Below are 11,092 nucleotides of genomic sequence, written 5' to 3'. Positions count from 1 at the left end.
CTGCCAAGGCCACCACTAACCCATGGCACTGAGGGTCTTGTCTACACGGTGTGTGAACACTTGCAGGGACGGTGACTCCAGCACTGCCCTGGGCAGCCTGACCCTTCATCGACCAACGCTTGTTACAGGTATACTGGTACAATTCCCCGTTATTTCCCGCTCCAAGGCTCTCGGACCCTATGGCTACAACCGCACTGAACACCGAGCCCACCGCCGAACGTCCCCAGGCGCGCCCGCACACAGGACGGGCGGATCCGTCCCACCGCACCCCCGCCCGGCCTTGCCGCTGCTCGGCCGGTGAGGCGACAGGGGAGCGGGAACAAGCCCGGGGGGGGGGGGCACAGACCCCCCCATAAACGGAACCGCTCGGTCCGAAACCCGCCTTTTTCTCCCCAAAACAGCTACGACCCGCCCTTCGCAGCGCTGCCCGCCGGGAAGGCGCGCGGCCGCGCGCACGTCGGTCGCGGTGACGTCACGGCCCTCCGCCGCTTGTGCGACGTGGCCTTGGCCCGGCAGCGGTAAGTGCGGCCTGAGGCGGGCGGGATGGGCGGCGGGGACCGGACCCCCGGGACCTGGTGACCCCCTTCCTTCCCTCTCTCCTCCCTTCCTCCGGCCCTGCCCCGTGCAGCGGGGTGGCTGGTGTAGGCGGCCCGGCCGCGGTGCTGAGGAGGGGAGTCGCAGGGGAGGGTCCGATCGGAGGGAGCCGAGTGTCGGAGGGTGCGTGGTGCCGGGGGCAGCCGGTCTCTCTGGTTTCGTGCTCGGGGGGACAAGGCTGGCGGGTGCTGGCTCTGAGGACGAGGTTGGGCCGCGGTCCTGCGCTCGGTGCTCAGCAGCCCGCCGCCAGCAGGTTTTGGCTGGGGGGTTATTGAGGCGGTTGGGTTTTGTCCATTTAGACGCTCTCGGTATGTTCTCAGAAGCGCAGTGTAGGACAAGCTGAAAGCAAACTGTGATGGAGCTGTTGTCTTTAGTGCCAAAAAGCATCATTGTTCATATTTTCTGCAGGCAGTGGTAGGTCCTCATATTGATAGAGTTAACTTCCTGCAAAGTGGAAGTATCTTAATGTCTGGTTAGGTTGGAATATGACATTTTAAATTATGTCAAATCTTTACAAATCTCATTGGTAACTGCTCCTTCTAGTTCTGTAACTAAAATATTCTCTTTTCACGGCTCCACCAACTAAATCCATTCATCTTTGCAGGTAATCATGGATCAGGTAATGCAATTCGTGGAACCCAGCCGTCAGTTTGTGAAAGACTCCATACGACTTGTTAAAAGATGCACCAAGCCTGACAGGAAAGGTAAAGCACACAATAAACCAGGACACAATCCTGATTTCGTTTTATATCTTCCTACGTGTCATCCATGTGTCACTTCTGTTGATTCATTTGTTATGAATGTTTCTCAGCTTCCAGGATGAGATTTAAACTTGAGCAGTTGTCCAAAAGTTAATGGGTTTATGGTTCTGCATATAATAAAATTTAGCATGTCCTTTTCTGGTATGTGCTAAAACTCACCTCATGAGATAGACTAAGTAGCTGAAATGAGCCATTTTGAGACAGGCAAGTAGTAATTTTCTTGTATTAGATAAACTCATCTGAGAAGAAGTTGGCATGCAGCTTGAAAAGATAAATGCATCAGTCAGGTTTGATTGATTGCATTCAACTTGGTGGAAATTGTGGAAAAAAACTGCTTGTTACACGAGGAAACACTTCATTTTAGGAGACTGGAAAGGAACTAAGGTTACTTTTTGCAGTGCTCATTCAGCCCTTCGCAGTTGTCAGTGACTGCCTGATTGGGACAGGAACTGGGACAGGAAACTTCATTGCTGGAAGTACAGAAGAGAAAGTTCTAAAGCTCAAAGGCTTCAGACGCTGTAACTAGAATGTAGCAGGTTGTCCTTAATGGTACAATGCTTTATTCACATGACATCTTTTGAGATCAGCGAGTAACTTCATTCATTGGGCAGACTGGCACGGTTGTGAGGGGCTGTTGACCTTCTTAGTCCACTTCGTGGCTGCTGTCTTAAAATAATTGAGAATATCACGTAAATACTCAGTTTTTGTGAGGACTTAAGGTGCTGTCTTCCTGTGGCAGGCATAAATGCAGCTTTTCCATGTCTGATAAATTGAGGATTATTTTCAGGGCTTGTAGGGATATGAAGGGAAGATAATAGAATAAGTATGCCACGAATCGTTACAGACTGTGGGTATTCCTGATTCTGCTTATTATTTAATAAATGCTGAGATTGGCCATGCTTTGTGGAAAGCAGCATCTTCCCCCTTAAAACTCATCTGTCTAATGAAAAAGTGGATTTGTTTCTCAGTGTCAGTACAGTTTGACCTGCTTCCTCTGTTAACGTTACTGTTTTATAAAGAGATCTCTCTCCTTTGGTCACTGTAGAACACATCTCCTGTGTGCCATACACGAGGCTTCCTAGACTAAAGTTTTTGGGGTTTTTTTTGCAGAGTTCCAGAAGATTGCCATGGCAACAGCAATAGGCTTTGCAATAATGGGATTTATTGGTTTCTTTGTCAAACTGATCCACATCCCCATCAACAATATCATTGTGTAAGTAAATACGATCATATTTACATATTTCAGTTTCACTGCATTTTACATTCATTTTTACCTGTTCAATTTTAAGCAGAGGACATTGGTGAGCCCTGCAGGATCCATGCTGCTTTAGTACCTGTGCATTTCACATTAGTTAGTGTAATACGACGGGTATTACTTGATTCCAAGGACTGGATCAGGAAATCAGTTGTTAATTTAGCATGCTGCAAAATATTCATAGAATCCCAGGTTGGAAGGAACCTCAAGGCTCATCTGGTCCAACCTTTCTGGGCAAAGCATGACCTAGACTAGATGTCCCAGCATACTATCCAGCCATATCTTAAAAGTGTCCAGCGTTGGGGAATCCACCACTTCCCTGGGGAAATTGTTCCAATGGCTGATTGTTCTCATTGTGAAAAATTTTCCTCTTGTGTCCAGTCAGAATGTCTCCAGGAATAACTTGTGCCCATCATCCCTCATCTTTTCCACGTGACTCCTTGGAAAAAGGGAGTCTCTGTCTTCTTTGTAGCCACCCTTTAAATACCGAACATGGTGGCAACGTCTCCCCTGAGCTCTTTTCTCAAGGCTGAACAAACCCAGTTCCCTCAGCCTTTCCTAATGGGGCTTCTGAGTCCTCTGATCACAGAGTGCTAGGTATGTTTAAAACTTGGTTTTAAATTTAACTAACTGCATTCTGTAAAATACCTTTTGGAATGAACATTGCAGCATGAAAAGCTTAACCCTTAAGTTGACTGGCAGCTGTGGTACTGACACACTAACACTGCCAACTGGAGTGGAAAAAACCTTAAGATCATCTAGTTCCAACCCCCTGCCATGGGCAGGGACACCTCATATTAAACTCCTCAGATTCTCCAGAGCTGATGTCATCCCTTTTCTAGCACTGGAACAGGTTAAATACTATTCCGTGACATGTGGCTTGCTTATACCTGTAAGAGTGGTCCTCTAGGAGAGGAGAAATGTTTGAAAATAGGAGATAAGCTGTAACCGTAGTAATGTTTGTCCTAAACAAGGCAGTGGTGGGAGGATAAATAAGACTTCAGGTAGATCACTTGATCACACTTGATTAGTTGAAACTGATTACTTTGTTCTCTCAACAGAGGCGGCTGAATATTTATCATGAAGAACAGGATGTTGTGACATTTGCTGCAAAGATTTCACAGCTTTAACTTGTTTTCTATTAAACCAGCTCAGTTTGGGTTTTCAAACATTCTTGTCATGCCTCTTTTTGAAGTATATGCGATCATAACTGTCTACATTACAGGCTTTTTTTAGTAGTAGTGTTTTTGGCTTTTTTGTTTGCTTGTTTTGTTACTTCTTTCAACTGTACTAGAATCACAGGGGTAGGAAAGAATCTTGGGACATCTCTAGTCCAGCCTCCTCCTCAAATCTGGGTCAGCATTGCATTGCCACAAGGTTGCTTAAGGCTTTGTCCAGTCAAGTATTGAAAACCTCCAAGGGTGACAACTTCTATCAGAAGCTGTTCCAATGCTTAATTTACTGCTTAGTAAAGAGCACTGTTACAGCAAAAGTAGACAGCAAGAAAACAGCATTGCTGTATCCTCTCTCAAGTGGTGATTTATGAGTCTGTTAACTGGAATTCTTGTTACTAGTTTCTGGAATCACCATCATAACCCATAATAACTTTCTGCATTTGGAAGTCCTGTGAGGTTATGTTATGTACTTGATAGGAGGAAAAAATTCCATCAAATAAAGAACTTGCATAATTCAGACAGCCAAACTTAGGTGGTTACTAAGATGTACAGTTTGAGGTTAATTTAGTTGCCAGAGATACTAAGCAGTCCTTAAGTGAATCAGCTTGCTCACAGTACTGGGTAAGCTATACACCCATTTTGGATACTGGTTCTGTAAGACAACTGCACATAGAATTATAAAGAGATCTGCATTTGTTGACCTGGAAGTTTCTGTTATAGAATGATTGAATATTTTGATTTTGAAAACTAAGTTTGCAAAACCTCTGGTAGATGCAATGTTCCTCCTCCTCGGATTGAAGAAAGCTTACTGTAAGCACTTGGTATTTGCAGAAGTTACAATGCTACTTCTATTACAAACTTTAAAAGCACTTAATACTTGGAAACCTGATATTGGCATTACAGTAAAACTAATTTCTTCAGTACACAAAGTTGCTTCCTAAGTAGAAAAGTTCAGTTAATAACCTCCTTGAAAAATCTTCACCAGCACCTGCATATGTTACAAACCAGGACAGAAAAATGAGATTAACTGTCCTTAGTGCTATCACCTTTTAATATAGTTATACTATGTGTACCTGTGTACTGTATTTCCTTTTGGCAGAAGGGGAAAAAGTATTTCAGTAATGGAATAAAACACTTTGTAAAAAGAGTCTGAACTAACCTGATAAGCAGCAGCAGTGTCTTTACATCCACTCCTGTTTGTGATTGTATTGGGTAGCAACTCGGGTCTTCTGATTAGGTAGTGTGAGGTACCAGAATGAAGTACTCAATTGTTGCTACTAATGTTGATTTGATCTCAAATGACTTTTATTTCAGATCTCTTTTCCACTCAGTACATAAAATCAGTGCTTGCTTATATCTTTTGGCACAACTTTACTGTCTTAATTCAATGAAATTTTGCAGTAATTTGAGTTGAATCAGATCAGAAAAGGCAACTGTAGCTGATTTTATATTTTGATAGACATTGTCCACAGCAAGGGCTTGTCCGTCTCAACGGTCACAATCCCGGAATTGTCATAGGTGTTGGAAGTACTGACGAGCGTTCCAAACTTCAGCATCTGGTTAGCTATGAAAAATAAGGGAGAGAGTTAGTGGTACTCTTGAAACAAATGCACTGATAGATATTTATTGTTGTAAAGGCTGCTGCTTCCACAAAGAAGGAAAAAACAGCTGAGTAAATCTAACCCAGATAAACAACATCTAAAATAGCCATGTTAAATATTAATTAGAAGGCTTGTATGAGACTATCTGATGACCTGTAGAGGGAATAAATTAATACTTAATCCCCAAATTAGCATTTTGAGTTCACAGCAGATTACTACAGAGCAGATTGTTGAATGTCCCCCAAAATTTCACATCTGGAAATCTGTATTCCATTAGCATCAGCTCAAGTACCAGTGCTAGACAAGGTATTTAAAGTAAAACAAAGCAGAGAATCTTACTCTGGTTCCAAACGTGGGATTTGCTTTAGCTCAGCAGTAAGACTATAATATCTTAAAATGAAAACTGTTCTAGAGCAGAGGCCAGTAATTAATCATATAATCACAGACTGGTTTGGGTTGGAAGGGACCTTCATCCAGTTCCAACCCCCTGCCATGGGCAGAGATACCTTCCACTAGAGCAGGTTGCTCCAAGCCCCTGTGTCCAAGCTGGCCTTGAACACTGCCAGGGATGGGGCAGCCACAGCTTCTCTGGGCACTCTGTGCCAGCGCCTCAGCACCCTCACAGGGAAGAATTTATTCCTAATACCTACTGTAAATCCCTCTGTCGGTTTAAAGCCATTCCTCCTTGTCCTGTCACTACAGGTCCTATGATAAAGTCCCTCTCCAGCATTCCTGTAAGTCCCCTTTAAGTGGTAATTATTTAACAAGTAATTATTTAACAAGTGGTATTATTCAGCAACTTACTTCAAAGTAAATGACTTGCATCTTCTACTGCATGCCTGGTGAGGTAGGTGTCCATGTGCATTAGCAACCCAGTTTCATTACTTTAACAAATAGCTAATGTCAATTTTAGGAGAGTTTAACCCATGTAACAGTGCAGTTGCAATGGCAGTTTTGAAATATCTGTGCAGTTTTAAACAACTGTTCTTAGTTTAGCTGACATGTTTTAAGGGTTATATAGACTTCCTACAAGCTGAGACCAAAGATACAAGCTGCCCCCAAGCTGAAAAATGCAGTTCAACTTTCATCTTCCATTTCCTCCCTTCTGGAGGTAGCACTGCTTGCATTTTACATACATATCAACTTCCCTAAAGGCACTTTTAAGACTAGTCAGTTCTGTGTTAGTCCTTGCTCATGTATGGGTTCAGAGAATGAACTCAAAGACCATCCTTTGTTTTAGTCTGTAAAACAAGACAAATGGCAGGTCTTACTCATTGGTGCCAGAGTTACATTTCCAGGAGGATACAAGGAAAGCTGCAGCTGGGGAGAACTGTTCAGGCCAATTGGCAAGTCTGTGCGGCCTGTCAGAATTGCCAAATCATGCATTAATACTGAAGGAGGAATCTTCTGGCTTTGCTATCATGTGGCCCATTGCTAGTGGAGATCTCCCTGTGATCAAGAGGTGTGCAAAACAACGTACTAAGCTCTATTTTGTAATAGGCACAAGAGACAAATAGGTGCATATGAACATGGGCTATAGTAAACTTGAGTGTAGCCATGTATTACAATGCATGTTACGCTGTCTACTCATTGCTGGAAGCTGCACAGGAGGAATTGAACTTGCTAGGTTCTATGGCTTGAAAATGAGAGACAGTCTGATAAAAGGCAGGACACACAATGCAGTTCAGTGTCTCTTCTGCCAAATCTGTGCCGCCTGCTGCTTGTTCCTGCTCTCACTCTTGTTCTTAGCCTGAAACAAACTGAAGAATCCAAGCTGTGTTTGGTTAGAATGAGAGAGTAGCACCTGAGTTTTACGGCTTTAAACTGAAGAGTCCTACCATTTGAATCTCTTGGGAGTTTGCAGCATTAACTGCAATGCAGTGCAGAAGTTCAGCAAAGAGGAGATAAAACCCCCCCAAAAAACTAACAACAAAGTACTGTACTAACTAGATCAATTATGTATCTAAAATGAAGGTGCTAGATCCTATCAATCAAGATGATTTTGGACACACAACAGTGCTGGGCAGGCTCTTAGACAAATGCAAGGACAAATGAGTTGTGTTTCCCTTTGGAAGAGAGTAAAGAGGCCAGTGGGGTGATGCCTTGCCAGAAGCTGATGCACTGGACTGAGTTGCCAGAGAACTCAGATTTCACCCTTTGCAGGTAAACAAGTGACTTAATAAAGATGAGGTAACACAAGGGCAGTGTTTCTAGCGTAAAAATACTGCCAAAATCCTGTGTTAACGGCCAAGTTACGAATGCCTCCAGTCAGTTTTAAGTAGGAAGGAAGCTTAGATAGTTTAAAATATTTGTTGACACACAAATTACCCATTTTTGGTTACTATATATTGAAATTTGAAAGTGGGAAAGGGGGAGGAAGAGCTTTGTGGATACTCTTCTGTGTAAACCCACTCATTTAGTGTCGTTTATTGCTTCTTGCTCAAGACTGTTAGAATAATTCATCTTTGCCTATGAAATAATGGCTGCTCTGCAGAAGGCAAGAATTAAGAACAACATGGCAGCATAATGAAACAAAACTCTAAAGCAGTATTTTCTTCGTGCATAAAATTAAGTGAAAACGAAGAGTCCTGTTTGTGTTTTGCTTTAGATAAAAAGTCCTTGCCCACTAGATGGAGCCTTTTATCTTTTTCTACCAGATTTCTTCTGTGCAAGGATCACCGTTAGAAATGTTGAAGTGAAAAAATGCAGGAACTGTAAAACTACTGCCGATCCACGTGGCTCAAATGGAGTAATTCCAAGTACTTAGTTTCACAAGCAGCCAGCAGTTCATAGGATCACAGAATAGGTGGGGTTGGAAAGGACCTTACGATCATCTAGTTCCAACCCCGTGCGATGGGCAGGGATGCCTCACACTAGACCATGCCGCGCTTTCAACTAACGTCATGAAAAATGCATACTTTCTATTCAATCCATGAACAGTACTTAATGTGAAAAACCAGGTTTAAGCCAGTAAGGGAACTAAGAGGATGTACGTACCTACTGCTTCTAGGAAAACTTCCTGCTGTATCACACATTATGATATAAAGTTTACAAAGTCAAAGCCTGGGAAGTTTTATCAGTTCCTATCTGATCCAGTCAAAGTGTATTTACTGATAATGGACTGTTGATGAGAGAAATACCCAGCTCTTCCAGTGTAGCTATACTCTTTTTCCTTACTCCATCCATAAAGTCAGCATGTCTCGGTGGCACTGAGCCCAGGGGGCCCTATCTTCAAGGAAAGCCATGGGGGTCAGGAGAAGGCAACTAAGTCGTAGTTCTGTAGTGTGGTTTTGACGTCTGACAACTCTGAACTTGGGAGCTAAAAGCAAGTGCTATTCCTGCCTTTTGGAAAATAAACAAAAACCACCACACAAACCAAAGCAACCAAGCAAAGCTATTATAAGACAGCTTTTTATGGTGTGCCCTATGTTCTTATTAGTAATGAGTCTCATTTCTGTCTGATGGATTGCAACATATCACTCATTCAGACCTGAACATGGTCTTGGGCAGGGCTTATTTTGCTGTGGTAGTGGAGCAATGTTTTTCTAGCAGTTTTTGTTTTGTTTAGCAGGTGGTTGAATCTGTCAGGGTTTGAGATGTTGGAAATAACTTCGAGAATAAATCTGAGGGGAGGCTCATAGGTGAGCTTCCCAAAGGAGCATAATCACAAACATCATCATTTCCTAGACATCCCTTTTGCTGACCAATTTATATGTCAAAGGATGTTTCATTAACCCTAAGACTGCTTACTTCCGCTATTTTATTGCTTGTCTTTTGATAGCTTTTAATACACAATTCTAAGGAAGCCACGGGGAAAAATGTTAATCTTGGATATAAGATTCTGAAAATTGGTCAATCTTATGGTTGCCAGAATATTTGGAAACATTACCAAAATGCATCCCATGAGTAATCAAGCTACATAAGAAAAATCAAATAAAAAAGCCCAAACCTAAAATTGTATTTTAGAAACTCTTATCATATTTATACCTCTACCATGGTTGGGAGTTTCATTTTTCAGTTGACAGTACTAAAAATGAGACCCAAGCCTTGCTTGCAATGTGTTCACCACTGTGCTCCAGGCTTTCAGCCTGGAAACTGAGACACAGTGCAAACTAATTAGAACTAGATTGGGCCTCATCATGTTAGGTGCTGCAAAAATCCCAACTCTCAATATCAGGTTATTCCTCTTAATAACTGTATTCATGATCTAGTAGACTTATAAACATTATGACTTCACTGTACTGTTTAGGATACTTAAAGTCCAGCAGAAGAGAGCTTATATCAAGATCACATGTACATCTTATAAGCTGCACTTAAGCAGGGCTTGAGAGAGGCACATATACAAGAAAAACTTAAACATATCATATATGGCAAAAGCAAATGATGTCATTTATTTGAGAGGCTTAACTGAACAGCAGGCCCTCTGGTTATTCCGACATCTATACCAAAACCACAGTAAAATCTGGACAGCTGAGACTGAGGCTTTTAACTGCAGTATGTAATGGTCATGCGAGGTGCAAGTCCTTCCTTAACAAGGAGTAGGTATATGGAAGGAAATGATTTTGGTGTGAGAATGGCTGCACAGTCACACCTCATGTCTCCTATACGAAGACATGTAGGCAAATGGAAACCTTTTGGAAAACCCTTGACTGCAACAGCATAGAAGTGTTCCCACTTCATGGGATTTCATCAAGAAGTCAGGGTCTTGCTACTGGTTACCACAAATGACTGAGAACAAAACACTGTCACGATAAGCATGTCCCATACAGGTATCACGACAGCTCTCCTATGCTTCCTTTTCTCAACTGTGTATCTCAGTTACTTTACTAATATGTAAAGTCACACCTTGCTGAATCCCACCACTGAAAACAGAAATAGGTACAGGAATGCAAGCAGACTGCCACTGCTGGCATGGATGTTTGCAATATTAACGTAATCAATTATTAATTAAAAGCCATATTAAAGTGAATGCAATCCTCTCCCCCATCCCCCAGGCAAATGCTGCATCAAAATGATAGAAAATTAAGATGAATAAGCTGAAGCACAAGTCCAAGTGAAATACTGAACTGTCATTTGGTACCCTAATACAGTTGATCTAGAGAGAATTTCCCTGATGTTCTGTGTTGGGAGCAAAAATCTGCATTTAAATGGAGATGCATTAGTAACGCATGAGCTAGTACTTTGCAGGTCACCCTGTGTCTGCAGAACAGCAGCATTAATTTTGCTGTTTAAAAATAAAACCCAGATAGTTTATAGACTGATTTTGCTTTCCTTCCTCCAAGTTTTACACTTGTGGTTAGACTGACTTCACTGGAGTTAATCTTGATGTACGCTGAAGGATACAAAGGAAAAATTGAGTCCTTGATCTCTGTGTAGTGGGAACTGCAAAGCCTGAAGTTGCAAATAACAGTAATGTACAATAAAACACAAACTGTTTTCAGTACTAACACAACACTGAAGTACCATAAGGGCTTGCTGAGTCTGCTGAGAGGGGACAGGTTAGCCTGTCATGGCACAGACCCCCTCAGGGCCAGGGGGAGTTTTGGAGACGCAGAGATTGCATTGGGCAATATTTATAACTATTGTAATTTCGGTACCTGGTTTTGTGGCACAGAACAATGTTTTGTCATCTCAATGGATTCGTATGAGTGGGCTCACAAAGCATCAAGAGGATGCGGGGTGAAGGGGGCCCAGCAGGCAGGGCCG

The 11,092-nt window shown here is 42.5% G+C and overlaps 2 protein-coding genes across 4 annotated transcripts in view; one reads left to right on the top strand and one right to left on the bottom strand.

Moving 5' to 3' along the window:
* The first annotated feature begins 417 nt into the window (after positions 1-417).
* SEC61G (SEC61 translocon subunit gamma) lies at positions 418-3,779 on the top strand. 2 transcript variants are annotated; one of them, XM_030476896.1, is made up of 4 exons: positions 418-518; positions 1,199-1,298; positions 2,466-2,568; positions 3,672-3,779. In XM_030476896.1, exons 2-4 carry the CDS (start codon positions 1,205-1,207, stop codon positions 3,679-3,681), a joined length of 207 nt encoding a protein of 68 aa, XP_030332756.1. In that variant the 5' UTR covers positions 418-518; positions 1,199-1,204; the 3' UTR covers positions 3,682-3,779. The 2 variants fall into 2 exon arrangements, with proteins under 2 accessions (XP_030332756.1, XP_030332764.1); XM_030476904.1 differs by having other exon boundaries at positions 515-717.
* A 1,289-nt stretch (positions 3,780-5,068) lies between these two features.
* Positions 5,069-11,092, bottom strand: part of TPK1 (thiamin pyrophosphokinase 1) — a 293,711-nt gene continuing 287,687 nt past the window's right edge. For both annotated transcript variants that reach the window (XM_030476888.1, XM_030476881.1), the window contains one exon: positions 5,069-5,349. In XM_030476888.1, the coding sequence (XP_030332748.1) occupies positions 5,231-5,349 (119 nt within the window). In that variant the 3' untranslated portion in view covers positions 5,069-5,230. The remainder of the gene's footprint in view (positions 5,350-11,092) is intronic.

Source organism: Strigops habroptila, chromosome 1, assembly GCF_004027225.2.
Source record: "Strigops habroptila isolate Jane chromosome 1, bStrHab1.2.pri, whole genome shotgun sequence".
Taxonomy (NCBI): domain Eukaryota; kingdom Metazoa; phylum Chordata; class Aves; order Psittaciformes; family Psittacidae; genus Strigops; species Strigops habroptila.
This window is presented reverse-complemented; position numbering and strand designations above follow the sequence as displayed.